This window comes from Aspergillus foveolatus, assembly GCF_047715535.1.
Source record: "Aspergillus foveolatus strain CBS 279.81 unplaced genomic scaffold BDW70scaffold_32, whole genome shotgun sequence".
Lineage (NCBI taxonomy): Eukaryota > Fungi > Ascomycota > Eurotiomycetes > Eurotiales > Aspergillaceae > Aspergillus > Aspergillus foveolatus.
The window spans coordinates 155,113-181,859 of record NW_027396096.1 but is presented as its reverse complement, the minus strand read 5'-3'; the positions used below and the strand labels follow the sequence as shown (position 1 = coordinate 181,859).

General features: G+C 51.6%; 9 protein-coding genes across 9 annotated transcripts; 5 read left to right on the top strand and 4 right to left on the bottom strand.

Annotated features, from left to right (window-relative positions):
* Positions 1–172: 172 nt before the first annotated feature.
* Positions 173–1,098, top strand: BDW70DRAFT_160990 (uncharacterized protein; the record flags this gene model as incomplete). The annotated part of the gene is made up of 5 exons (XM_073740924.1): positions 173–367; positions 494–601; positions 653–744; positions 803–959; positions 1,009–1,098. The coding sequence occupies 5 exons, from the start codon at positions 173–175 to the stop codon at positions 1,096–1,098; spliced, it is 642 nt and encodes a 213-aa protein (XP_073594966.1).
* A 363-nt stretch (positions 1,099–1,461) lies between these two features.
* On the top strand, positions 1,462–4,211 carry BDW70DRAFT_71319 (uncharacterized protein). The gene is made up of 3 exons (XM_073744650.1): positions 1,462–2,598; positions 2,648–2,750; positions 2,799–4,211. Exons 1-3 carry the CDS (start codon positions 1,807–1,809, stop codon positions 3,878–3,880), a joined length of 1,977 nt encoding a protein of 658 aa, XP_073594965.1. The 5' UTR covers positions 1,462–1,806; the 3' UTR covers positions 3,881–4,211.
* On the bottom strand, positions 4,127–5,134 carry BDW70DRAFT_160988 (OB-fold domain-containing protein; the record flags this gene model as incomplete). Its single annotated transcript, XM_073740923.1, has 2 exons — positions 4,127–4,830; positions 4,936–5,134. 2 exons carry the CDS (start codon positions 5,132–5,134, stop codon positions 4,127–4,129), a joined length of 903 nt encoding a protein of 300 aa, XP_073594964.1.
* Positions 5,135–6,181: 1,047 nt separating this feature from the next.
* sidJ (putative siderophore biosynthesis lipase/esterase) lies at positions 6,182–7,337 on the top strand (the record flags this gene model as incomplete). Its single annotated transcript, XM_073740922.1, has 2 exons — positions 6,182–6,235; positions 6,291–7,337. 2 exons carry the CDS (start codon positions 6,182–6,184, stop codon positions 7,335–7,337), a joined length of 1,101 nt encoding a protein of 366 aa, XP_073594963.1.
* A 12-nt stretch (positions 7,338–7,349) lies between these two features.
* On the bottom strand, positions 7,350–9,493 carry mirD (putative MFS siderophore iron transporter). The gene is made up of 4 exons (XM_073742596.1): positions 9,245–9,493; positions 8,896–9,166; positions 8,504–8,846; positions 7,350–8,450 (listed from the first exon to the last, which is right to left on the bottom strand). Exons 1-4 carry the CDS (start codon positions 9,430–9,432, stop codon positions 7,519–7,521), a joined length of 1,734 nt encoding a protein of 577 aa, XP_073594962.1. The 5' UTR covers positions 9,433–9,493; the 3' UTR covers positions 7,350–7,518.
* A 297-nt stretch (positions 9,494–9,790) lies between these two features.
* BDW70DRAFT_169021 (ABC transporter ATP-binding protein) lies at positions 9,791–14,193 on the top strand. Its single transcript, XM_073742595.1, has 2 exons — positions 9,791–11,103; positions 11,152–14,193. The coding sequence occupies exons 1-2, from the start codon at positions 10,176–10,178 to the stop codon at positions 14,172–14,174; spliced, it is 3,951 nt and encodes a 1,316-aa protein (XP_073594961.1). The 5' UTR covers positions 9,791–10,175; the 3' UTR covers positions 14,175–14,193.
* A 311-nt stretch (positions 14,194–14,504) lies between these two features.
* Positions 14,505–20,871, bottom strand: sidD (nonribosomal peptide synthase SidD; the record flags this gene model as incomplete). Its single annotated transcript, XM_073740921.1, has 3 exons — positions 14,505–19,642; positions 19,706–20,432; positions 20,479–20,871. 3 exons carry the CDS (start codon positions 20,869–20,871, stop codon positions 14,505–14,507), a joined length of 6,258 nt encoding a protein of 2,085 aa, XP_073594960.1.
* A 412-nt stretch (positions 20,872–21,283) lies between these two features.
* On the bottom strand, positions 21,284–22,150 carry sidH (enoyl-CoA hydratase/isomerase family protein; the record flags this gene model as incomplete). Its single annotated transcript, XM_073742594.1, has 2 exons — positions 21,927–22,150; positions 21,284–21,870 (listed from the first exon to the last, which is right to left on the bottom strand). The coding sequence occupies exons 1-2, from the start codon at positions 22,141–22,143 to the stop codon at positions 21,284–21,286; spliced, it is 804 nt and encodes a 267-aa protein (XP_073594959.1). The 5' UTR covers positions 22,144–22,150.
* A 216-nt stretch (positions 22,151–22,366) lies between these two features.
* Positions 22,367–23,767, top strand: BDW70DRAFT_169012 (GNAT family N-acetyltransferase; the record flags this gene model as incomplete). Its single annotated transcript, XM_073742593.1, has 2 exons — positions 22,367–23,326; positions 23,396–23,767. 2 exons carry the CDS (start codon positions 22,367–22,369, stop codon positions 23,765–23,767), a joined length of 1,332 nt encoding a protein of 443 aa, XP_073594958.1.
* Positions 23,768–26,747: the final 2,980 nt, after the last annotated feature.

The window sequence follows — 26,747 nt, the reverse complement described above, 5'->3', positions numbered from 1 at the left end:
GGTGACGTTCCCAGTGCCTACGCCAAAGGATGCAGCGAATCAATTAAGAGACAGTAGGTTTCTGAATCCCTGATACCTTCAAACAACACATAACTGACGGTATCTATTCTACCCAGGCTCGAGACAGTCCCTCTTACTGACAAGCGAGAAACCAAACTCACTTGAAGACCCGATGTACCGTTGCCTAACAGCAGCCAGGTTGAAGTGCAAGATTTGCAAAAAGTCCCGGGATATCAACACGTACTCCAAAAGACAGCTCGACATCTTCCGCAACGCGTTCGTCGTGCAGGGCCAGCGGGCTTTGACTACCGGGCATGCAACCTGGCGTGGATGCACTAGTGGGCAGGTTATGGAACTGCGGTGCTGCGTCTGTGATCAAGTGAAAGGACTCGACGAATTCCGCCATAAATCAGCGTAAAGAACACGAGTCCGCTGCACGGGTCCCGCTAACTTCCTAGGTTGCTACTGTACTAACACACCTTGTTACAAATAGCGTTGTCTCGTCTGCGTTCAGGGACATAAGGATGCCGAGCCCGTCATCGATGAGAACAAGCTTTTGGCTGAGGGCGACCTGCTATCGACAATGCATGGTACAATCACGGTAAGCTCATGGGTTCACTCCTCGGCTTAGTGTAAGCACTGACTGTACAAGAACGTTGGCAGCACCTTGACTGGGTCAACAAGTGTCGCCTTACTAGTTATGGCCCTTGCCATGGTTCTTCGTTTGCTGGCGTTACTGGCAACGTGCCTTCTGGGGAGGTGTATGGATAGAGCCAGAAAGACATGAAATTAACAGCAGCAGGGGGAAAGGGCTTAGTTCTTACATCAGCCAGCGCAAACTCGCCGCCTTCAACGCGAATTCAATACACAGTGGCTGGGCCTCGTTCGGGGTTCAAAGATCTGAAGCCGCCGCTAGTGTGCTCTCTGACGGTAGAGAGGGGAAATTTGCGAAGGTTAAAGTAAGTCTTTGCGAATGGTTTGCTGCGTATGGCTGACTTTCTGGGACAGACCTGGCGTCCCGAAGAAGTTTCGCACAACAACCCCATCAGGGCTCGAGAAGTTGCCAAAAAGGCGGGCGGACTACTTCGACGAATATAATGAAGAAGAAGAAGAAGAAGAAGAAGATATTGAGGCTTCTTTAAGTGAAGTATGCACCAGTCAACTTCAGTGCTTAGGGCTCGTTAGAGGAAAGACGCTGGTTGGTATCACGTACTCAGGAGACTAGCTATCGAAGAAACCATGGTTCTTATTGTTTACGGTCTGCAGCTTTGGTAGTCTTACAGAGTATACCCAGCAATCTAAATGAGGTTTCCATATCATAACTTTGGATTAGCATCAGAGAATGTCTGTGTATTACTAACTCAGAAAAATGATAACCGCCTGCCGCCACAAATCTCACTCTTACTACATGGTCTTAGTGGTTTCAGTCGGGCGCAGTGACGTATGACGATGGCCTTAAACGGTCGCAGCTGAAAGAACAAACTGGAGACAGCTCCTATTTTCTCCTCTTCGATGCCTGACTAGAAGGGCTGATCCTGCATCTTTTCACTTTTCCTTTGTTCAAAGAAATCTCTGATCAAGTTGAAAGAAGACTTTACACGCAACGCTCATATTCTGTCGACGGCGCTGCCCCTCACTGCCTGCTTTGTGCGCCACTTGCCCGCTACGCACGAATTCTCCCACAGTACAAAACTCTTTGCTCTGTTTAGTCTATCATCATTGTCTCATTGTATTTGCTATCTCATATTTTCCCACAAAGGTCGTCGTCGGATGGTTCTGAAATAAAGCGTGAACTGACCCGTCGTGATGGCGTACGATGGCTTTCAGCCTGGTCTGCATCCTTATGGTCAGCCAGACAATACCAATCCTATGAACGCCTCGGAACACCGTCCCTCTTTCGAGCCTCCATATCCGTACCAACAGAACTCGGATTACCTCAGTATGCCTCAACCACAAGTCCCTCACCCGCAAGCCCCTCCCCCGCAGGCCGCTGCCCAGGGCTACTATCCTGAACCACCGCGTGAGCAGAATTCCTGGCCACCTCCACCACCTCCTCAGACGGGCCGAATCAACGATGCGGTGACTTCTGCCGTCGGAAACAGTGCACCTTCATCTTATGTATCGCCAGAGCTCGTCGCGCAGATAACGGCGAATGTGATCCAACAACTTGGGGCAGCCAATATCAACAGCCCAGTTAACCACCCGCCTCCATCACAATGGGCAGCGCCTCAACCATATCAGGCGCCTCAGTCATATCAAGCGCCATCAGCGCCGCATACTCCGACAATCTCACACGGCACGCCTCCACCTACTACTTTCCAGCCGCCGCCTCCGCCTCCACCTCCACAGTCCGAACAGCCCGATGCTCCGTTTCAGCAATCCAGGCTGAGCGAAACTCCTCCTCAGGAGAAGTCGAGAAGAGAATCACCCGCTAGCCAAATGAGCGACAGCGGCCAGAAAGCTGACTCCCGCCCGAAACCACCTATGAGAAATGATACGTTTCCGACTACTCTGGAGAAGATATGGGGAAAGCTTTTTGACGATGGTAAGCCAACCGAAAGACTGGGGCAGTTCTTGCGGGGAATCGCAATGTATTTGGTGAGTTACGATCGTAAGTCGGAATTGACTATTCTGCTAAGCTTCCTAGATCGAGCATTATCCCCCCGGAAACACGCTCGTTGTAGTTCCTGAGAAAATGCAGAAGTTCTATGCTGATACCAGTATTGCAAGCGACCCGTATCCTTGGGAAGGTAAGTAGACTTTGCGCTTGTTTGTTTCATTATTAATCTTGATTCCAGATATTTTCGATGACCGTACATCCTCGATTTCGAGACTATTCCGGGATTTCCAAATTGAACACCACCTTGTACAGGTCAGGTTGGACGAAAGACCTGACGTGCCTGCGCTCACACCCAAGGGTTTCGAGCTTTTCGCTACGTTGATGATCCAAGCACATCCGGACAAGGAATATGAACGGATGCAAAAGGCCGTGTTGAACATGCCAATCAGCAATCCAGATAACAAGAAAGAGCGGTTTCCCAAGGAAATACCAAGGCGGTTATTCCCCGAGATACCAGACCTTGCTCTGCGCGAACAGCTTGACGAAAGCATCAAAAAACACTGTGGCGTGGAGCTGCCGCCAATTACTGAGGATGATTTTAAGAAGGTCGCCGCATTGCGTGCCAAATCGTCTACAAGCGCGAGTGTCGCTGTCGAAGAATCGAATCCGTCGACGACACAACGGGAGAAGAAGCCATACCAACCGCCAACATCAGCAGTTGTCGACGACGAGGACGAGGAACAATCTCCCCCCGCTATTGAGCGGAAGCGGAAACCTTACACAGCGCAGCCAGGAGGAGGAAAGGTCTACGAAGGGCCGGGCTCTCCTGTACATCGACACGCAAATTCTTTTTCCACGAACTCAAGTAACAAAGAGTCCCGGCCCTCTGCGACTCGCGTCCCTGACTCACCTCCCTACCGATCTAGAGGGACTTCGCGCACGAGAACAGGAGCATCAACTAGGTCACGAAGTCGGTCGCGCTTCGGTTCAGGCCATGAGTACAGACACTCTGAAAGCGATCTCCTGAATGGCTCTCGTAAACCTGGAGCAACATCCAGCGGGGATTACTACTATGACCTGCCGTCCTCATCCATCCCAAGTGATTTGTTAGACCAGTATCGCGAGCTTGACCGGAGCGCGGAAGACCATAGGCTTTACGAACAAATCCGCGAGCGCGAGAAAGAGCGCGAGAAGAGCAAGTACCATGATAGCCTCCCTTCGCGGTCTACCTGGTCAAACGACGATGATTACTATCGTGGTCTACTCGGTGGACAAGGTGGTGGGCCGGCATCGGGGTACGACTACAAAAGTTACCGGTGATTTGGCGCAGGATACTCTTGCTATGTGTACATCTATTCCATTATCATTTCTTGTGCTGTTATTTTGGTTCCATCTTGTTTAGTCTGGATGCAATAGCGTTGCTTTTGCTCTGATGATTTACGAGGAATGAGTGATGCCCAAATTTGTTTATTGCTTGTTATTTGATTGACTTGTTGTATACCATAGCTGCGCGTTTTGCTTTTTGGACGCAATATACCTCTGTGTCTTCGTATATACCCAGTCTGTTCAACTAGACAATAGTCTACTTCGCCTCTCAAGCTCCAACATATAATCTCTCCCTGCCTCCCTGGCAATCCTCCCTTCTCTCTCCCTGACAACCTCCTCCTGCTCCCAGAGCTTCTCAATCCTCCTCCTCTCTCTCTCCTCCCTCTCTGCCCGTTTCCGCGCCCTCCTCCTATGTCTTGCCTGTTCATCGTCAATCCTCCTCCCCTCCTCATCAGCCTTCATCCTCAAACTTTCAATATCTCCCTCATCCAGAGCCCACGGCACGGATAGCACCTCCACCAGGAACCTCATGCGCGCTTCCACGAACCGCATCTCAGTCTTTGTATCCGGCACTGGGAAGAACCGTTCCAGCTGGACCTGGTTCATGGAGCGGAAGGTCGATAGTGTGCCTTTTATCTGAAAGGGCTTGCCCGGCTGCAGGGGCGTTATGTCAATTGGAGTCTGGGTTGTGGACGAGAGGTGCATTTCCTTTTGAGCGCCGTCTTTGCCGTCGACATCGGTGTCGTTTTTAGGTTTGGATTCAACTGTAGCTGCGACAGGTACAAAGGGGGAATCGCTCTTCAGGACTACTATGTCCACTGTCGCGCCGGTGCTATCATCAAGCGTTAGGATGGTTCGGCGTGGGACGTCGGTGCGTGCTACGATTATGCCAACCAGGTTCACGAAGCGGATAGGGTGGTTTTGGTAAAAGAAGAGACCGCGCTCTATTAAATTTGAAAAGTCATATTAGCATAAATGCAGTGCAGATTCCTCCAAATTGTCATTGTTCAAACATATCGGTGAAGCAAGGGAAACGCGGAAGGACGAACCTCCATATTCCAACCGCCTTGTCAACCGATGTACATCCGCAGCACCCATCTTTACCCAGGCAAAATGCGTCGGCGACGCCCTGAAGCAGAATGCCGGATAGAAGGGAAGATTTGGCTTTTGTTTCGATGCATTGTTATTGTTGTTGCTCCTGTCCTTGTTCCTGTAGCTCCAGTTGCTGGTGGTGTCACTGGTTGCCATGCCATGAGATCTGCTCGTAATTGGAAAGCGGGTTCATATTTTGGATTCAGGTTTGCAAATGCATCTGCACTATGTTTCGTTGTCCTTTATGGCGTTGCGGCGATCGGCTTCATCTTAATGCTGACTGCAACTTGTCGAGGATTTCTGTGACAGTGTCATGTGACCACCTATGGCTTATTTGATAGAGGACTCCAGACTTGGATGCAAATGTAAATGGAATCTAATGGATTGCATCGTGGCTCTGTATGCGATTCGAGCTACCTTATGGAAAGCAGCTCTTGTACGTTATAGTTGAGAAATCTGGCTACTAGGGGCTACTGGTGGAAGATACTGGAGGTTGGTTGGATATATATACTCCGGTATGGCAATATGACTTGCTGCAATGAGTTGGCTGGTTCACTATAAGAGCTGACATCTCGAACCCTCCAGAGCTTACTGCACAACCCAGTCTATTCTCACAATCAACTCGAAGCTCTAAGAGGCCGATTCGTCCATAATGCCAATGTACCTACTTGGCGTACTTGACTGTCGGGGAATCGGCCCAACCTCGAATACGTACGCTGGAGTGGTCTGGCCTCCTGTTATTTCTCGGCAGCTGAAGATGACGAAACTCTAGCATTTCCTCCGAAGGTTGATGTATCCAATATCCACTTTTGGGCTCCATCAAGTTCATACCTCTCTCCTGATTCTTGCCGGAGCGAGTGTTCTCCGAGACTCGAAATTTATCTTATCTGATCTTGGATCTTTTCTTTTAGAGGCGTTACTAGTGTATTTTTCAAAACAATTACATTACGCCGATACAGGAACCAAATCAAGTGCACATTCAAAGAGATACGTGTTCCCACTCTTGACTAAAAAAGCTGAAAGAGGAATCGGTTGTGCACAAAGCGGACCCAACGGACTACTTGCTGAAGCAGTGAAATCACCTAGCCACATGATGAAATTGCAAGCAGTGTTGTGCTGATAACACCAAACCTGAGCTTGAACTTTCACCTCTACCTCTGCCCCTCCAAACAAATCCAACACCCCTCATATTTCTATATCGACATGTACTCCAAATTCTGGCCTGCAGGAGGCCTTCCCGGTATCCTCCACCATTTTGTACGTTTGACCTATTTGCTTAATTGACTTCAGTCGAACCTGACCGGTTGCGCAGACTGAAACCCTCGTGACGTTCGAATTCACCACCTCCACAACCCCTAAACCGCACTCCCTCCTCTTCGTCGGCGGCCTCGGTGATGGCCTCGCGACAACATCGTACATGGCTGATCTCGCCAAAGCCCTCCAATCAACAGACTGGTCCCTCTTCACACTGAACCTCACATCCTCCTACTCCGCCTGGGGCCTAGGCCACCTAGACCGAGATACGGACGAGATCGCACAGTGCCTCAACTATATCCGAGATTACAAGGGCGGGAAATTCGCCAGCACCAACAATAGCGGCTTCAAGGGGCACAGCAATAGCAAAGTCGTGCTGATGGGCCACTCAACAGGCAGCCAATGCGTCATCCACTACCTCTCCAAACCCAATCCCCATACCTCCACAAAAGCCTTCGACTCTGATCTCCAGCATATCCTCCGCACGCGCCTCGACGGCGCAATCATGCAAGCGCCCGTCTCTGACCGCGAAGCGATTCAATACGTCCTCTCCACCGGCTGGATGGGCCGCACCTCGTCCCAAGTAACTGCGATCTACAAAGAACTTGAGAAGTTGGCGCAGGACGAAGTCGCGCGCAATCCGGATCCGCAATTCGACACTCTCCTCCCGCTTCACATGACTGGTGTAATTGGGTATCCCGGCAACGTACCCTTATCTGCGCGCCGCTTCCTGAGCCTTGTTTCTCCCGGAACACCCAGTGGTTCTCCGGGAGAGGATGACCTGTTCAGCTCAGATCTGAGCGAAGAATCGCTAAAGAAGACGTTTGGGATGATCCGAGAGCGTGGATTGCTGGCGTCCAAGCTGATGGTTCTGATCTCGGGAGCTGACCAGGCGATGCCGGGATGGGTTGATAAGGAGGCGTTGTTAAGGAGGTGGAGAGGGGTTATTGATGGCGAGAGGAAGGACGGGGAGGAGGAAATCTGGCATGAGGACAGTGGACTTATACCGGGGGCTTCACATGCGTTGAGTAATGATGATCAGGCGGAGCCCAGAAGGAATCTCGTTGAGAGGGTGATGAGATATTTGAAGGGGGTGGAGGCTTGAAGCCTATAGACTCAGAAATTGAAAATAGACTTGCTTTCCATCAGTCTTGTAGTCTATCAATGTGTATGGTCTAACTAGGCATGAAAGACCAACTCGCATCCCAAATAACTCGTAAATCGTAAAAGCGTCGTCAACATGAACATGGCCGTAAATAATGGACAACCTTTTTCCCAAAAGAACCCTAAAACACAACTCCCTTACTCTGTGCATCCTTGCTAAGCCGGATATCTTGAATCAGGAACATCCATATCAGCGACAACGCCATAATCCCGGTGCCTGCAACCAGCATTTTTGACTGCGTCTCGGCATAAGCAGAAGCAATTGCAACTCTAACTGGCGAGCCGACAGGATAGCTCAGTTGGATCTCAAGCGATTCATAGATGACCCTCCAGTCCGCCTTTGCAGACTCAGGGAGCAGCCTCTTCAAGGCGCCAGGTAGGGTGTTGGTCCAGATAGCACCAGAGATACTACTCCCCACGGCCCCACCCATAGACCCAAACACACCTAGGAATGCCAGGGCAGATGCGATGTTGTTGTGGTCGGACGCTGCGGAAACAGCAACCTGCTGACAGCTGATCATTGTACTGCCGCCGAATGCGATCAAAACTTGGCACAAGATCAAGTAACCCACGGACCAGCCGGGTTTGCGGAAGTAGATCATCAGAGTGACGCCGATCATGTATAGCGGGACAGCCCAGAACAACAGCCATCGGAATCGGGAGGTCTTTTTGATGAGGAACCCGACAGCTAGGAGCCAAATGCCGGAAATGACGTTGAAGATGCTGCTGATGTAGCCGGCGGTTGAGATCGAGGTTCCGTAGACTACTTGCAGGTATGAGGTATAGTACTCGTTCCAGCAGTAAAAGGCGATCTGGTACGACGTTCCAAGTAGGCAGGCCCCGAGGACTGTGCGGGATGCTAGGAGTTCCCATGGGAGGAAAGGAACTGGCGCGACGAAACGCTCTGTGAGGATGAAGGCGACCAGACAGCCTATACCAGTGATAAGCATGGTGATGATATAGCTGGATTTCCACTCGTCCACGGTCGAACCGGCAATAGTGAATGGGAGGAGGAAGAGCACTAAACCTGTTGCTAAGAGGAACACTCCCAGGACTGAAAAGTGAGGTTAGGGTATACACTTGAGTATATCGTGAGGTATCGCTTACGGTCCAGCTCTAAAGCGTAAAAGACAATGCTCTGCGCAAATGTTCTATCGTTGTGTTCCTTCTTGGGCAAGAGACCTTTCTGCTTCGCCTTGTACCGATTATACTGTAGTATACCAAACATTGGCAAGGCAACAATGGGGAGGATAATAGCAAAGCTGCCATACGCCCATCGCCAATTATAAGCATAGAAGCGCTCTGACGCGGCTGAGCCTGCGAATGCAGTGATGATATAAGGCGACGAAGTAAACGCATACGCAAGGCCGCGATCGCGCAGCGACGACGTATCAGCCGTAATCACATCGATGCTAAAGATCATACCAGCAAAGCCGATAGTGTAGAACACCTAGGGGTGTCAGCTTCCTTTCCGCCTAGCGCGCAAATGGTAACCCTACCTGCGATATAGAGTACGTCATGATATCGGTGCATGTCGCAGACAAGACCAGTCCTAGGGTCGCGAATGCTACCATGATCAAGAACCCAATTGAGCGATCCCAAACATTCAGTATCTTTGCGAGAGGCATATAGGTCGCCGACGACATGACACTGGACACGATGTAGATGACAGGGATGAGGGAGTGCGATTCGAAGCCGCTGGTCACGAAGGCCGAGAGATTGCTGGTGATAGACGATTGGAATGCATTCACGAAGTATAAGAGAAACATTCTATTGCAGCGGCCAGGTCAGTGATTGTGTCTTAATCGCATTAATTTCCAAGCGCATTTGGCGGGGGAAAAGACGCACAGGACATACGCCATCACCAAGGATTTCTTCGACCAGACCATGGTGATAGCCTCAGCCTGTTTCACCCCATCCTGAGCCGCCTCCGGATCCTCTGTAGCGACATTGTGTTCAATCCTTGGACTTGGACTGTCCCCTAGTAGGGGGGTGGCTTCAGTACTTGAAGACCGTGACCTCTGCAGCGCCAACATTGCAACATTGGTTGTATCCTCACAATTCTCGTGAGATCAGCGCGTATTCTGCAAGGATTCTCGAGTCTATGGTGTTGCGATGAAGGCGACAGCGAAGAGACATCGGATAACGTCGGATAACGAGCACAAATGAATGATGGAGAGGCGTGCGGAGATGGGGAGAAAATTGAGTAGAGCATTTGATGGTTCGTATGGTATGTATAACTTACATTACATAAAATACTAGCGTATTATCATAAATACAGAGATCCACATGTGGGTAATATATTTTATCTGATTGTCCAACCGCCCAACCACTAACCGAGCTTCGTCTCAAGATTCCCGTCGACGGCCAGACCAGAGCGATGTCGGCAGAACATGAACTCAGCCCATCTCGGATCAGAATTCAGGATTCAGGAACCCCCCAATCCACTCGCTGGATCGGCATCGACGATAACCATGAGGTCCATGACGCATTTACGTAAAGACAACCTCCCCTTCCCGCATGGTTATGCCACGGCTGTCGATGACTCGATGTGGCTTGGATTCAGCACCGGTAAGTTTCATCAGGAGACGGTGGGGGGATTTTGCTAGAACGTTTGGTGGACCTTTTAAAGGTGACTATACTTTAGTGTCATGTCGACGAGATCGCCGTCGTTTTCAGTAATAAATTGAGCGATTCCCTCTCAGAGCCGAGCACTTGGCGACGTCCGTGACTGGCAGCTTTAACTGTGCCAAGCTCATGCTGCAGTATCCAAGTCGGTATGAAGCTTGTTCAGAATCTGGCGGGCTTTCCTCGCCTGCTGCTGGCCGGCAACCCTTCAAAAGTCGACCTTGGCATGCTTCTAGTGGCCATCCTGAGTGCGATAGCGTCCGGCGTGCCCTTTCCATTGATTGGTATCCTGTTCGGTCAGCTCCTCGACGATTTCAACGCGGCGACATGTAAATCAGGCGACTCCTCTGGCGACGGCGAACAAGGGAGCATCAACAGCAAGATCCTGATTATCGTGTATTTGGCCATCGCTCAGTTCGTCCTTATCTACATCCATCTTTCGTTTTGGACTCTGAACGGCGCTCGGCTGGCGCAGCGACTGCGAGAATCCTACCTGCAGAACCTCCTTCGACAGGAACCCTCATTTTTTGACAACCTTCCTCCGGGAGAGGTAGCCTCTCGACTCAATGGCGACATCCAGACCATTCGTTCGGGCACGTCCGAGAAAGTGGGAATTTGTCTCGCGAGTTTCTCGTTCTTCGTTACTGCCTATATCGTTGCATTTATCAAGGACACCAAACTTGCAGGAATGCTTGTTTCGCTGATTCCAGCCTATTTTCTGATGTCATTCGTCGGAAGCCACTATATCGAGAAATACTCGGGTCTGATGTCGGAATATGCCGCTACCGCCGCTTCGATAGCTTCAGAAGCGCTTTCAAACTTCACCGTTGTCCAGGCCTTTGGCGCAAATGATCGCTTGGAGGAGAAATTCTCCAAGGCGCTCAAGTCCTCGGAAACGGAAGGACTGAAAAAGGCTACGGCAGTTGGCATACAGTCTGGAGTTCTGTATTTCGTCGCTTATTCTGCGAACGGTTTGGCGTTCTGGGAAGGCAGCAGACAGGTTGCCCGCACAGTGAACGGCGAACCTGGCGGTGTGACTGTCGGCGCTACGTTCACGGTCATCTTCATTCTAGTTGAAGGTGAGTAACCCTATTGTCTGTTTTTCGGGCCGGCACTAACATCTACAGCAACCTTGCTTCTGAGCCAAGTGGCACCGTTCCTTCACCTGTTCACTGCAGGAGTTGCGTCGTACGAGAAACTGCATGCAGACATCAATCGCCAGCCGCTGATTGATGGAACCACTCCTTCAGGAAGCCGCCTCACCCAGGCTGGCGGGTTCGAGCTAAACGAAGTCTCATTCAGCTATCCTTCACGGCCTGAGGTCACCGTCCTCGACAAAGTTTCCCTCAGCATACCTCCCAACAAACATACTGCGATCGTAGGCCTTTCGGGAAGCGGCAAGTCGACAATCGCTGGCCTGGTTACAAGGCTGTATGATCCCACGGAAGGGCAAATCTTGTTCGATGGCCATGATCTTCGCGATGTCAATACTCGTGACTTGAGAAGTTTTGTCAGTTTGGTGCAGCAAGAGCCGAATCTCTTGGACCGTTCCCTCCTGGAGAACATCGCGCATGGTCTGGTCAATTCGAGCAACCCTAGCCATACGCCTCTGAGAGCAGCTCTTCTCAGCTCCGACATTGCGGACATCGCTAGCGAAGTTAGGGAGGGAAAGGATTTGATGGAAGCGGCTGAGAAAAGGGGCCCAGAGTTTGTTGAGATTGCCAAACTGGTCCAGAAAGCCGCGCAGCTCGCGGATGCAGAAGCTTTCATTCTTGCACTGCAACATGGATATGGCACACTTGTTGGATCCAGTGGGAGGTTGATCAGTGGTGGCCAGAAACAACGAATCTCCCTTGCGAGAGCCCTTGTCAAGGATCCAGCCGTACTTATTCTGGACGAAGCAACGGCCTCTCTGGATTCGCGGAGTGAGCAACGTATTCAACGGGCGATCTCTAACATCGCTAGCGGACGAACCATGATCACTATTGCTCATCGTCTGTCCACAATCACCAATGCGGACAATATCGTCGTTATGCACAAGGGCCATATCGTGGAACAGGGGAACCATGCAACATTGATGGCAAAAGATGGGGCTTATGCTGATCTAGTCAAACTGCAAACGCTATCCACTACTGACAAGAACGGATCTACAACCAGTGTTGACACTATCAGCAAAACTGATCAGATCTCGTCGGACGGCGACCTCGAGTCGAGCAGTTTTACTGACGGTCCCAGATTTATCGAGGATGAGAAGAAGCCTGAAACAACTGAAACTCCGGTTGCCGACTCAGCAGAAGAGCCTGAAGAACCTGATACGCCAAATAAATCCTTATGGGCTCTCGTTAAGGGTTATGCACCGACTCTGAGGCCGCATCTGCTTTTTCTCCTCCTTGCGCTGCTGGGCTCCAGTATTGTTGGCGGTGCCTTCTCTGGTGAAGCCGTGATTTTTGGAAATACTGTTGGAAGTTTGAATCCATGCAACAGTGCGGATTACATCCGATCCAAGGGCAACTTTTTCGGACTCATGTTTTTCGTGTTGGCAATCATCGAGTTCTTTGCGAACGTTGTTAGCTGGACCGGATTTGGATGGGTGTCGGAGAAAGTAGTCTACACTGTCCGAGTTCTATCCTTCCGGTCACTGATGGAGCAAGATCTCCAGTGGCACCAATCGAAGGGTCGCTCACCACCCTTGCTCCTCTCATACATCACCAGAGATGGCAACGCTTTGGCTGGGCTAAGCGGCTCTGTCGTCGGCACACTGTTTTCAATTACTGTTAATCTCATCGCCGCGATTATCTTGACGCACATCATTGCATGGAGGATTGCTCTGGTTTGCCTCGCTCTAGTTCCACTGCTGCTTGGTGCCGGTCTTATGGAGCTTCATATACTCGGAAAATTCGAGGAACGTCACGAGAACGCTTATACCAAGTCGGTCGACATTGGCGTTGAAGCCATCACCTCCATCAAAACGATTGCGTCTCTTTCACTTGAAGATGAGACACTGAAGACCTACCAACGGTCCCTGAAGGGTCCTCGCAAGGAAACGCTCACAGTTACTCTACAGGCAAGCTTTTGGCAGGCGATGACCTACTTCCTAGGTAACCTCGTGAATGCGTTAGCCTACTGGTGGGGTTCCAAACAAATCTTGGCGGGCAATTATACCCAAACTCAGTTCTTGATTGTGGTGTTTTCTCTGCTTGTTAGTGCTTTGCTTTGGAGTCAAATGTTTGCTCTTGCGCCAGAGCTTTCAGCAGCCCGAGCTGCAATGGCCAGGTTGCTGGGTCTTATTGAGATAGGGTCAGATAAGATGCAAGGACACGTACCCCCTCGCTCCCTTACGGCATCCTCATCAGGGGAGGAAGAGGCAGCTGTCGAAACTAAGCAACATGCATCCGACGGCAAAGCCTCCAGCGTCCAGCTCCGCGACGTTCACTTTGCGTACCCAGCCCGACCAGACATCAAGGTTATGAACGGGTTGACTATTGACATCAAGCCCGGAAAGTTCGCCGCCCTCGTCGGCCCCAGTGGTGCAGGCAAGTCCACAATCATTTCACTAGTTGAACGCCTTTACACGCCGCAATCTGGCTCGATTTTCGTCGACGGTGTGGACATCACCAAGCATCGTGACGTCGCCTTCCGAGACTCAATCGCTCTGGTGCCCCAAGAAAGCGTCCTCTTCGAAGGAACCATCAAATTCAACATTAGCCTCGGCGCCAAACCAGGCCACGAGGTCTCGCAGGCGGACATTGAGGAAGCTTGCAAACTAGCAAACATCCACGATACCATTGCCGCCCTTCCCGACGGCTACGACACCCTCTGCGGTCCCAACGGGAGCCAGTTTTCCGGAGGCCAGAAACAGCGCCTCTCTATCGCCCGAGCTCTTGTTCGGAAACCGAAGCTGCTTATCCTTGACGAGTCAACTAGCGCTCTTGACGCGGAGTCTGAGAAGCTGCTGCAGGATGGGCTCGAAAAGGCTGCTAAGGGAATCACAGTCATTGCCATTGCGCATCGTTTGCATACAATCAAGAAGGCGGATGTCATCTTTTTGATTGAGGGAGGTCGGTGTGTTGAGCATGGCACACATGAGGAGTTACTAGCCAGGTCAGAGAGCTACAGGGCTAATGTTATGCATCAGACTGTGGCAACGTGATATCTTGCAGCACAAAAAGATCTTATAGAGTATATAGCATAGATTTAATTGTTAATAGCGTTTGACTGTCTCTTGCCCTCCCCCTTGTCACTGATTACCAGACTATGCTTACCCACTCAAGGACGAACTGAGCTCATACCCACGGAAACCCTCATTTACGTACCTGCGGCAACTAAGCAAAAGAAGGGCAAGTGTCGTGGTATTTCCCTCGAGGTAGTGCTTCGCTTGCTAGGCGACTTACATACTTTGCTCTATATACAACACTTCTCAAACTTAACAGAAGTACCCAATTGAAAACAACATAAGCATCTCGAGAAAAAGCAAGATCAATCAACCATCCAGTCTAATGGCCCCTTCAGGCTCAGCAACCAACTCTTCCACCACACCGACCAACTCAGCTAACGTCCTCTCGACAAACTCCTTATCAGATTCACGCCCCACGATTCCAAAATGCAACTTCTGATCCTTTACGAGCGAAACAACCTTGACCGGATCAGGAGAGTCACCATGCGGATTCACAATGTCGACTTCACATTCGCTCCCTGCAAACGGCATGGTGTCGAAATCCTCATGGTCTTGGTGATGAACTAGAGAGTCAAAGAACAATCCTCCAGTGGATGACGACAACCAGGATGTACAGTGCTCTGCAATGCGGCTGAATCCCAAGAAGTCGTACGCGGCCGATTCCGCGCTCTGGGATTGGATGAAGTGGCACAGAGAGGTTGGCGTCCATGACTCGCGAGCGCAGAAGGGAACACGAATAGGCGTAAACTGGTACGTTGGGCCCACTATATCCTCTGGGTTGTTCAAGTGAATGTTCTCAGCGTCGAGGATTCGGCCGGAGGTTATGCCGCCGAAGGTTACGTCCTTTCGCTTAGTAGTGCGGGAGAGAAGGACGGCCCAGGCTGCTGTGAGGAGAGTTGCCGTTGTGTATCCAAGGGATTCGAACGGCTGTGCTGTGGTGTTTGCTGGGCTGGAGAGGAAGACGCCTTTTCCGGCTTTGTCAGTTGATTTGCCCGAAAGAATGGAGAGTGTGGAATCTTGGAGTAGACTTCGCCAATAGGCGATTGCCTTCGATTCGGCGGCCTTGTTACCCATGATCTGGGAAACATAGGAGGGGAAGGGCTGGATTGTGGATAGGGAAATTGGGCGCCCGGAGTAAAGGTTTTCGAGGTCGCGGAGGAGACGCGGGAGGGAGACACCGTCGTATTGGGCATGGGAGAGGCGGAGGACCAGGGCGTGAGATCCTGCGGCGCCTTGGATGTGGAAAAAGCTGAGGAAGGGGGCGCCCAAGTTAAGAGGTGTCTCGATGTCAGCAGCGCAGAGGTTTGTGATGTATTGCTTGAGATCTTTCTCTGTTTGATGCCTGGTGATAGGCGCTTCGAGGGTTTGCAGGATAACCTGGAGGAAAGAGGACTCTTGTTCGATGAAAATGGTGCGTAGGATATCGTGAGTTCTGACCAAGTCATTGCAAGCGCGGAGCAATTTCTCACTATCGATTCCGCTGTCAAAGATGAGCATGGTATACTGGATTGAAGTGCGCGGTGCGTTGACTGTTCCTTTGATATCGAGAGCCTGTGAATCTGTAACGGGGCAAACATCCTGAATAGGCCAAGCCGGATCTAACAGTTTCGGACGAACAGTCTCAGACAAGAAGCGCTCCAGGTCTTGGATGGCAGGCAGAGTCGAGAAGGGCATGTATTTCTGCGCTTGCATCTTCTTCCCCTTTGGTTCCTGGCCAACCTTCAACCGCTTAGCAGCATCTCCAAGACGCATATGCTGGAAAACATCCGCGACTGTTAGAGTATGTCCCTGTTCACGAAGGCTTGAAACAAGCTTCATTGCTAGAACGGAGTCACCTCCTAGACGGAAGAAATTATCATCAATGTCGATGCGCTCACCCTCGATTTTCAGAATTGCGGCCCACGCAGCCCGTAGAATACTTTCGTTGGCTGTTAGGTCGGTTTGCTGGTTGAGGTTCTTCCATGCGGACTCAAAGCCTTCACGGAGCTGGGAAATTATTTGGCGGGGAATGGCTGAAGAGAGCTCGTTGAGGAGGCCGTGGTCGATTTGGCCTTTTTTTGTACTTGCGGGGATCTTGTTGATAACAACGTAGGTTGACGGGACCATGTATGCGGGCAAATTGTCGCGGATGAATTTGTCGAGCTTCTTTAAGGCTAAGGCTAGGTTGACGGAGATGGCGGCGCTAATGACCGGCGAATTCTGAGAGTCAGACGCACTGAGGGTTATTACATGCTGCTTCGAAAGGAGGTTGACGCTGGCTTCCTCGGAAGGCTGCTCTACAATGACAACAAGCTCAGGTTCCTCAGATGGTGCCTGGGATACGGCAGCAGCGGCGAGAATCGTCGGCGGGAGTTGTTTCTTGAGATGGGCCTCAAGATCCGCGATATCAACTGCGTGTCCCTGAACCCCTACAACATTCTCTTTCCGACCAACAAAGATCAGACTGCCATCCTCTTGTAACTGCACCATGTCGCCTGTCGACTGCACTCTTCCCGTGCGGCCAGGATAAGTAGAGCTTCCAGATACCAACCAGGCAGGGGACTCAACAGTCTCGGCTGCGAGCATAGCACCTTCTATCCAGAGCTCGCCCACACAGCCAATGGGAGACAGTCGAGAAGGGTTTCGCGGGTCACATACCCACGGTACGGCGATGCGGGGGTACGGTGATCCTGGCGTGATGGCTGCATCTGCGCGGAGCTTGCCGGTTGCCTCGTCCACAGATAGCGGAGGCAATTGGTTCCATTTCCATATGTGGTTTAATTCCGCCTCGGGCACGCAGGAGACATCGCCGACTCTCCTGGAGGAATTCTTCAGCAACTCCAAGCATGCAGTCTCAACCTGCGCAAGGATACGTTCCATCTGCCTGGCTTCGACCAAAGAGACGTCAAAGCTTGCGCAAATCCTGAAGCCACCCTTCTGAATTCCACAGCCCAGCATGACCGGATATGGGTTGAAATGTAGTGCTTCGCGGACGACATCGCCCACTTCGAACCCTAGTTCACCACCCACGTACTCGGGGTCTGGTTGGATGACCAAGCCGGTACCAGTTTCGCAGGCATGCTGAGCATCTTGGCTGACCTTTCTAATGTTCTGCATACCCATGTGCTGGTAAGGTGTGCGGGACAACATGGCCTTTTGGACACTCTGGAGATAAGCCTCGACGGAGCTTGTTCGGTGAACATGTACGCGAACAGGTACGGTTGCGATTAACGGACCGATAATACCCTCAACACCAGGTAAAGAAATATCACGACCCATGAGCGTTTCACCAAACACGACATCGTCACTCCCAGTATACTGTGATGCCACCAGTGCCCAGGCACCCCGGATCAGCGTCGCAATGGTGAAAGTTGAGCCAGCACCGATCTCTAGATTGATGTGGCGTTCGACCATGCCGTTGGGCGTAGGAAGGAAGTCTCGAGACGGCAGACGAGGAAATTGTGGGCCAACAGCACCCCTCAGCTCGCGTCTCCAGAATTCTTCCATTGCCGTTTCGTCCGTGTCACGCACGTACTTGACAAACTCCCTCATTTGGGGTTGGATCTCAATAGGTTGCTTCTGCAGGGCCTTGCTGACTTGTTGGAGGACTATCGGCTCTGACCACCCGTCGTAGACTACGTGATGGATTGTCCAGACCATGTACTGCTTGCCGCCTGATTCAACAATGGCGTACCGGGCCAGATTTTGGCCAAGTTCCATTTTCTCGGCTTTGTCGTTTGCGAGGTATTGCTCCAGATCGGTTGCATACCTCCAGGTGATTTTCTCCTTAAGCACAACTTGTTGAAGACCGCGCTCGGAAATCTGAGCTACACGAGTACGCAAGATAGGGTTTGCTGCGACAACGTCTTCCCAGGCTTTCTTCCACGAGTCGATGTCAATATGCGATGGAATCGTTGCGACTCGCTGGGCAACATACGCCACAACTGCTTTGAGCGAGAAGGTGAACAAGGATTCTTGCGTCGGTGTACAGGGATAGATATCCTCAATCGCTTCCGGCTCCGTTCCGCACGCTTGTGCCGCCTCGAGAATAGCGCTCTCGGGACTCTGGGCTATCAACGAGAATGGCCGCGTTTCTGTCCGTGTTTGCGAATCACACACCTTGACAACAGCTGCCATCTCCGATAGCACAGGAGTGTTGAAGGTGTTGCCGACGGTGAGCTCAAGGCCGTGAATTCGAGAGATAGTCACGAGCTTCATAGCCATTACCGAGTCACCACCCAGCGCAAAGAAGTTATCTTCTAGCCGAATGGACTCCGGTTCGCGTTTCAATGTCTCGGCCCATGCCTGGCGCAGACGTTGCTCGAGCTCACTCAGCTCCCCGGTGTGGTTGTTGCTGCTTGAGCGTTGGTCCAACTGGCTTAGGTCAATCTTGGCTCCAAGCTCCCGTAATCGCTTGCGGTCGGTTTTCCCTGAGATCAAGACTGGCATGTAGTTGACCGGAATGTAAGCGGTTGGGACCATGTATCGCGGCAAGACGGTCGCCACGTCCTTGTCGGCCTCGGATATGGTCTGGCGTAACTCCTCAGAGAGCTCAATAGATTGCAGTTCGACATTGTCCTGTTTATTCGTGGACTGAACCGATATAAATGCAACCAGGGTCGGTTGGCCGTGAGAAACAATGACTTCGGCGATGATGCTGAGATCTGAAGGGAGCCTGGCCCTAAGTTGACTCTCAATCTCACCGAGCTCAACACGCTGCCCACGTAGTTTTACCTGAGTGTCCTTTCGTCCAACAAATACAATGCCCCCAGAGCCGTCGGGGTCATATTTCCCAAGGTCTCCAGTCTTGTAGAGACGCCCCCGGCGGCCACTGTAGCCTTTGTAGCCTGCAACAAGCCATGATGGATCCTCGATGAATGCGGCCGCGGTCTTCTCAGGATCGTTAAGGTAGCCCTGACCGACGATTGGCCCTTCAACAAGCAGTTCACCTACAGCGCCGACTGGCACCAGCAGTTCATGGTCGTTAGGGTCCGTAATCCACATAGCTGCTCCATTGCCCTTGCCAATAGAAATATAATCCCTGCCAGTTGCAGCGTTGCCGTTCACTGTACATCCAATCGTGCACTCGCAAGGTCCGTACCCGATGATAATTCTGGCGAGTTTACCCCAGACCGTGCAGTCTCTTGCCGAAACAGCCTCGCCACCAAGACCAAGACCCTCAAGTGACGAAATGACATCTGTGTCTAAGATACGTGCGACCGAGGGGGTAAGACCCGCATAGTTAACTCGCATGTTGCGAATCACACCGTTGATGTCGTTCATTCGGTCTTCGTCAGAGGGGATGCAGAGACACCCGCCGTTTCCAAGAGTGAGAAGCATGCTGTCGATACTGACGTCGAAAGCATAAGACGCGAAATCAAGGACCCTCGAGTTCTCCGTATAACCGACCTCTCTAGCTCGAGGGATAGCGCTGCTTGTATACGTTTCGTGAGAGAGCTTGACTCCTAAAGAGGGTCAACGATGGACACACGAGTGAAGTGAAGCCAGGATCTACCATGAGTACACACCTTTAGGAGTCCCCGTACTACCGGATGTAAAGATCATATACATCAGGGCGGATGAAGGCACTGGAGCCAATTCCGGAATATTCTGAAGCTTAGAATCGTCGGCAAATGTCTCTTCCCCGACAACAAAAGGCTTGCTATCCGACATAATCATCGTAGCCAAATCGTGCTGCTTGCTGGATGACAACATCATCTTTGCGCCCACCTGCTGCGCGATATTTTGAAGTCGCGCAAGCGGAAGGGTCGGGTCCATAAGCACAAACGTTGCTCCTGATTTCATGATCCCGAGAACCGCGACGATTGTCCACCTCGACTTCTCAAAGCATGCAGGGAGGACATCATGAACCCTCACGCCCAAGTCTTTCAACGAGGCCGCCACGAACGAGGAATACCGATCAACTTGGCCATATGTCAAACTGCCGTCCCATGAGCAGATTGCCTCTTTTTCGGGGAACCTGCGAGCTTGCTCTGATATCATTTCGTGCATGCAGAACTTGTACGATGGAGGTAAAACGTGGTTCCAGCTCCAGATACTGTCTAGGTCGAAGTCCGTCGGTCGCAGGTAAAAGTCCTGAATCAGCGCACTTGGCGTCGCAATGCATAGTTTAACCACATCGACGAGTGTGTTAATATATCGGGATACTGTGTACGGTAGCATATTCTCGGTACGCCATGTTGGGCGGATCTCGAGGCGCCCATTCTCGAAGCCGAGTTCCAAATGAAGCACACCCTTTCTTGTCAGCTGGGCTCGATAAGTACCGAAATACGCAACTCACCTCATCTTTCGCCTCGGCCGTTTGCAACAGGGAATCGTTACTCAAAACAAGAGAAGGTGAGCCAGATGTATCTGTCACGGCAGTCGCAACAGTCGCAATATACTCGGAAACCGCAACGGCGGCCTCCTCCGCACTGCTCTGGAGTCCAATCTTCAATTCCTCCATCGCCAGCCGTTTTGGACTATCCCCGCCTCCATACGCCCACTCATAGCTGACTTGGCTGCTTTCCCTCGTTCGCAGGAGCGCGATAAACCAAGACACGAGTATAATCTCTTCCTTCAATCCGGTCGCAGATGTGTTATCAGCTCCCAGGCCGGCAATCTCGAAAGACTTGGGGCTGTCTCCATTTTGTTGGCCTTGGTCAAGGAAGTCCTCGACCTGTATGGACCCCATATTGCCGGAGCCCAGCGAGGATTCTGGTCAGTCCCGTTAATTCGTAGAGCTTCGCATAAGACGGACGGGCGAGATTGGTTTGAGGCTGTTATATAGCGAGCTGCCAAGTGATGGCATTGGGATGGCTTCAGGCCATCAATCGAACTGGATTATTGCCCGAGATCGGGTCGTGCAGGACTCAAGTGGGATGATGTGGGCAAACCCCCCACTGAGTGTGAGTCTACGAAACTAGAGACCATCCATGTCTGAATATTCGCGTAATTCGTTGTAGTATAGCGGGATCCTGTATTGAAAATACGTCGCTTTCAAAACGGTACAGCGGGTAATACAAGACTGTACTCGCTTATCAATCAGAATATCCCGCATCTTAATATCGTGATACTGTATAGTACGTAAGGTATCATTTTAATATCTACAAATTGCTCGCCCTCCATCTTGGCTGCCGCTTTTCCACAAACGCCTTGACCCCCTCATGAAAGTTCTCCCCAGCCATCAGTTTGGGATACCACTCATCGACCAGGGCGGAGCTCGCCTCTTCCACACTGGCCATCTCCCACCCGTAATGCAAGCCCTCCAATGTAACCCGCAGGCTGTCCGGGCTGTTTCTTGCAATAGCTTTCGCTGTTTCCACCGCACTGGCTAGCAGCTGATCGTGCTCCACCACCCGGTTCACCAACCCCCAGCGCTCCAGCTGCGATGCAGGGAACGGCAGCCCACTGAGCGCTATCTCGGCGGCGCGCTGCTTGCCTATCAATCGAACCAGCCGAGGCAGAGCTCCTGCCACCGCGGCGATCCCTCTCTGCACCTCGGGCAGCCCGAAGCTCGCCTTCTCGCTCGCGATCACAATGTCACAATTGACGGCCATTTCAAAGCCGCCGCCTAGACAGTATCCGTTTACGGCGGCAATGATGGGCTTCACGCTTCGGCGTCGGGGAAGGCCTGCGAGGCCGGGAGCAGTCATTTTATTCACGGTGCCGCGGGCATTGAGCTCGTTCCATTCTAGTGAAGTGGTGCGTTTAGACACTGCATGGAATCTGATGCTGGGGAGGAAATACCTTTAAGATCGGCTCCAGAGCAGAAGGATTGACCTGTACCAGTGATAATTGCGACTCGTAATGTAGGCTCTGCATCAAACCATTCCCATAGCCGTATGATCTCTGCGCTTATAGCAAGCGGTATGGAATTACGCTTCTCAGGCCTGTTGAGTGTGAGAAGCAGGATCTCGGGGGTAGGAAATGAGACCAGGCATCCTTGGACTGTTGGGTGTTGCATGTTGACTGCGTTCTGAAAGTAGGTATGGATTCCTAGAAGTCTTCAGAGAGCAGCTGCAGCATATTAAAGTACTGTAGTCCCACGTGTGTCCGGCCATCGGCCATTTCGCTGGTCCAGGCACTTCTTCCTCACTTCTCCACTCTATGCTCTCCGTCTCCCCATATATTTGCGCCAGCCCATCTTTTTCTCCTCATCTCTCCAAATCCCCTCAGAATTCATCAAAATGGCCGCCAAACAACAATATCCCTGGGTGAAACTGCCTCACCCTTATCTTACAACCTACAAAATCCACATTGTCTCCGATTCCAGCCCCCGAGTGCTTCAACTCCGACTCCATGACTCCCAGGTCCCTGGAGAGCCGCTGCCGGAGCCTCTACACAACGATGCATTGACCTACACAGACATTGCCTTCGACGAATCCGCCAAAAATATTCCAGACAACGATAACAGCCCTTGGGCACGCAGCCAGCGAGCCCCAGGGACCATATTCCAATGGACCGGCACCGAACCACCTTCTTTCGCACAGATCTGGAACGTAATCCACGCCATCTTCCTAACACATCCGCAACGAGAGGTTCTTCGTCTCGATCTGAAGGGCGCTGGCAATGAGATTGTTCGCGAGGAATGCATCCGCACTGGACTGGCTGTCCCGTATCCGTCTCCACGAGTCCCCTTCGGCAACGAGAGCGAGCCTTCCGGCATTGACACCCTGATCCTGCTGCGCTCTTCTTTCTGGCAGGGCGCTGGCTCGCCACTGGGCCCGCGGCCAATCTGGATGGTCGACCAGGGGACGCACGGCCTGGCTCGCAAGCCTCTCAGTCAATACCCCGTCATGCCAAAGAACTACGAGTTCTCGATGAAGTTCCCCCGCGAACGCATCTATGCGCGCCACCCGGTTCGCCCTGCAAAGCCTACCCCGGGCTCGCTCGTCTACAGTCGCTACATCCCGCACCTGGACAAGCACTTTTCACTCATGGTTGTGGACTGGCAGAACGAAGAGCACCTGAAGCGGTTCAACCGATGGCAGAACGACCCCCGCGTTGCGAAAGGCTGGAACGAGACGGGCACGCTGGACGAACACCGCGAGTACCTGCGTCGTCTCCACGAAGACAAACATGTCCTGTGTCTGTTCGGACGTTTTGACGATTTTCCATTCGCCTACTACGAGATTTACTGGGCAAAAGTGCGCAATCCCTAACCATCTGAACCCTCCCATATCCCTGAACCTCATCTGACCTTTCTCTAATAACAGGAAGACCACTACGGTGCCCACTACGATGCCGGCGACTACGACCGCGGGCGACATTCCCTTGTCGGCGAAGAAAGCATCCGTGGCGCTGAGCGCGTCAATGCCTGGTGGTCCAGCTGTATCCACTACTGCTTCCTCGACGAGCCGAGAACCCAGTGCGTTGTCGGCGAACCCAAGGCGACCGGCGGCACTGTCCTCTCCTACGAGAATGCCCAAGGCCTTACGATCCAGAGCTACGTGGACTTGGGCCACAAGCGCTCTGTTCACGTCTTCTGCAGTCGCGAGAAGTGGTTCCAGCTCTGTCCGCTCTTCTGGGATGGGCGCGAGAGGCCGCTAGAGAGCTCGGATCGCGCGGCGTGGAATGCGAAGCTGTAGACTAGCTGTACGAAGTAATGTACCTCGGTTGATGATCTAAAATAGTGAGATTGAAATTTTTTGGGGTTCGCAGCAAGTCCACCCGATTGCTTCCGACGCCGTACCATAGCTGCAGCCTGCAAATAGGTGGGCCTGTGTGTTCACCGACACGTAGCAGTTCATGATGCCAAGCGCATTCAGTCATCAAGCACGTAACCAGTGGGCAATCAAATACGAAGACAAGGGTCAACTGCGAGACAATTCACAAAGCACAGAAATTCCCGGTCCATGTGGCATAGCATGGATCCCACGTCGCAACAAAATTCCCCATTTGCCAAGCCCGCTAGAGCTGGAGCCAAGAAAATTGACCCACCTAAAATTTTCCCTATCAATCTGTCAATCTAATCAAATCAGATAATCAGCCGTAATGAATCTCGTAGAGTCACTATGAGATTGACACGACAAGCTGTGATGTCTACCACGTAATATTTATCCTCCCCATTCACAATGCCAAACACTTACTAGGTGATAACTCCAAGTTCTACTCCCAGCTGTTCGTGAATCGCAGTTGTTACTTCCAAAGTCCCTTCAGCAGACATTGCGCTCTGCGACCTTAGCGAGTGGGGTGTAAAACTTTTTCCTTCGCCTAGCTGCAGAAGTGGCTTTTTTCGTCAGCGGCTTGCACGCTATTATCCAATTGTATCCGTTGTTCCACATTAGCCAGGTTAATCGCTGTCTAATCAGATGATCAGATAAATTTCTAGGGACCCAGAGGGCCAGAATTGTCTTGCGTTGCGTAGCGGTCGGGTACACGATCGGCACCATGGCTATCTCAACCTGCAGAGCCCGAGCTCTTGGGTTTCGTGATCCTTGAGGCATTCCGCTGGCGGGCCCGATTCTGGAGTCTGGGCTAGGCTGGTGCTTACATCTCGTTACAGTTGATATAATTGTGCACCTTCACTCTGATGGTGTCGGTTGGGCTCGAGCCGGTGAGTGCCAGCTCGCCAGTATGTGGACTTGCGACTTGTAAAAACGAGTAATAGTTTTGGTCCGGTTTCGGCGCCAGACTCTTTGGCCATTACGGCGTCGTACGAGGCTTTACCAGTGGAACGCGAATTTCAGGAACCGGGCTGTCTTCATCAGTCTGAGACCCATAATGAGGGGTAGAATCTGAAGAGTGCAAGTGGTAGACAGTTTCTCCTTTGCGCCGGTGTGGATCTGCCGAAACATGGTTGTCATGTACTGGTAAAACGACTGTATACGCTAGAGTGGTAACAGGTACTGTTTTTCAATTTCATTTAGATAGTGGGCTTATCAATCAAATCAGAATCAGATAAGATTGCACCCCCACTTCACCTGCGAGGACACCCTCAGAAAAGGAAACATATGCAGGACCAAGTTTTTCTCTCGCCCGGTCAGTTATGTCTCCTCATGGAAATGTGTAGCGAACCTAAATTGACTCCACCTGTCTCGGTCCAGTAGTTTCTTATGGCGCGCGGTGTCGACCCAAGTTCCTGGGTTACTTTTGACGAGAGATGCGTCCGCGGGGTTACCTGCAGGCTGCAGCTACAGCAGAGAGTAGATACTCCAGTTCAGCTTCCAAGGTCCAGATTCTGAGGGCTCCGCTGATCTCTGGGGCGATATCGGCGATGGCTGACCAGAACTAGAAGGCTGGTGGGGTGTCTTCGGTTGACCGTCGACGGGTTCCGTTGTGGTCCGGATCAGATAACTTTAGTCGTACTTGGGACGACGACCGGGTTTGACGGCTGGGCCTATGTAGCGTCGCCCCTGGCATTGCAATGCTGAAATCAAACAGAGATATAGGCGAAAATCGGAACCCAGGGGTTCGAGCAGGATCGCGCTTTCTCAAATGTAGATATCCCGAACTGTAGACAGCTGTCTGCCATATAACCCATATACTCAAATATAGGTGTTTGTGTAGCAAATCACGACGCCCTATAGTTTTCAAGAAAGATGGTACCTGAACGCAAGTGACATATAACGTAATGGGAAGGGGTTGTCAACAAGAACTAGACCCGTCTAGTGTGCTTGCATGACCAAGTCGGCGAGAAGCCCTCACAGGACAAGAGCCTTGCCGTCTAACGACGACCACGTATGTTTATGGGAAACGCGCAGATGAATCAATAGCCCGAAATCGTGGCGAATAAATGCCAGAATCTGGACGTTTTCAGGTATGCATACTCCATCTGCTGCATTTGTCGCTTACAAGCTGCCCAGTGTCCGCATATTGATGGTCCCTGACGAGCTGAAGATCATTATCCCATTCCGGACGTCGAAACTCCTATGCACTGATTGTACTTCTCTAGAATATCCTAATGCAGCTGGTCGAGGTTGTTCATAAGCAAGTATTGCCCAGCATGGAGCGCCACAAATGCAACCGAAATCACCGGAGAAGGATTATTCAGGGCCCCTACAATTGAGGGATAGCCCATGGCCTATGCTTCACCGTTCGGTAGAGTATGTTAAAGTCTGTGACAAGCCATAAAAAGACGGAAAGCTGTTTTGTCAGCGCTAAAGGGTGATGAGCGAGCCGCTGGCCATGTCTTACCGGAACCTATCTCCCTCAATCGTCCCCTGAGAGAATATCCGATTGCGGAATCGGTTACTCACCAGCATTGAGGATGGACTGCGTAGTGTGTCTTCCATGGCATCGGCAGTTGCGGGCTCGAGTGGCAGAGCGCCTGTTAACTAGGTTCAGTCTCAAGCGGCCGTTGTAAGGCCACAAGTGTATAACCATGCCCTCACATACAGACAGGTAGAAGTATGAGAAGCCGGGCACTTGACTAGACAAGACATACACCACCTTCATGGTCTCGCAACCATTATTCTGATTTTCAAAGTTGGTGCAAAGACGTGTAAATGCAATGCGGGCATTATTGACAGAAGGATATAAAAGACTGCCAGCCGCAAGATACCGAGATTCAGTCTACGTTGGGTGCGTTTCACACTCCATGAGGAAGATAACGCCCATTCTATTGCA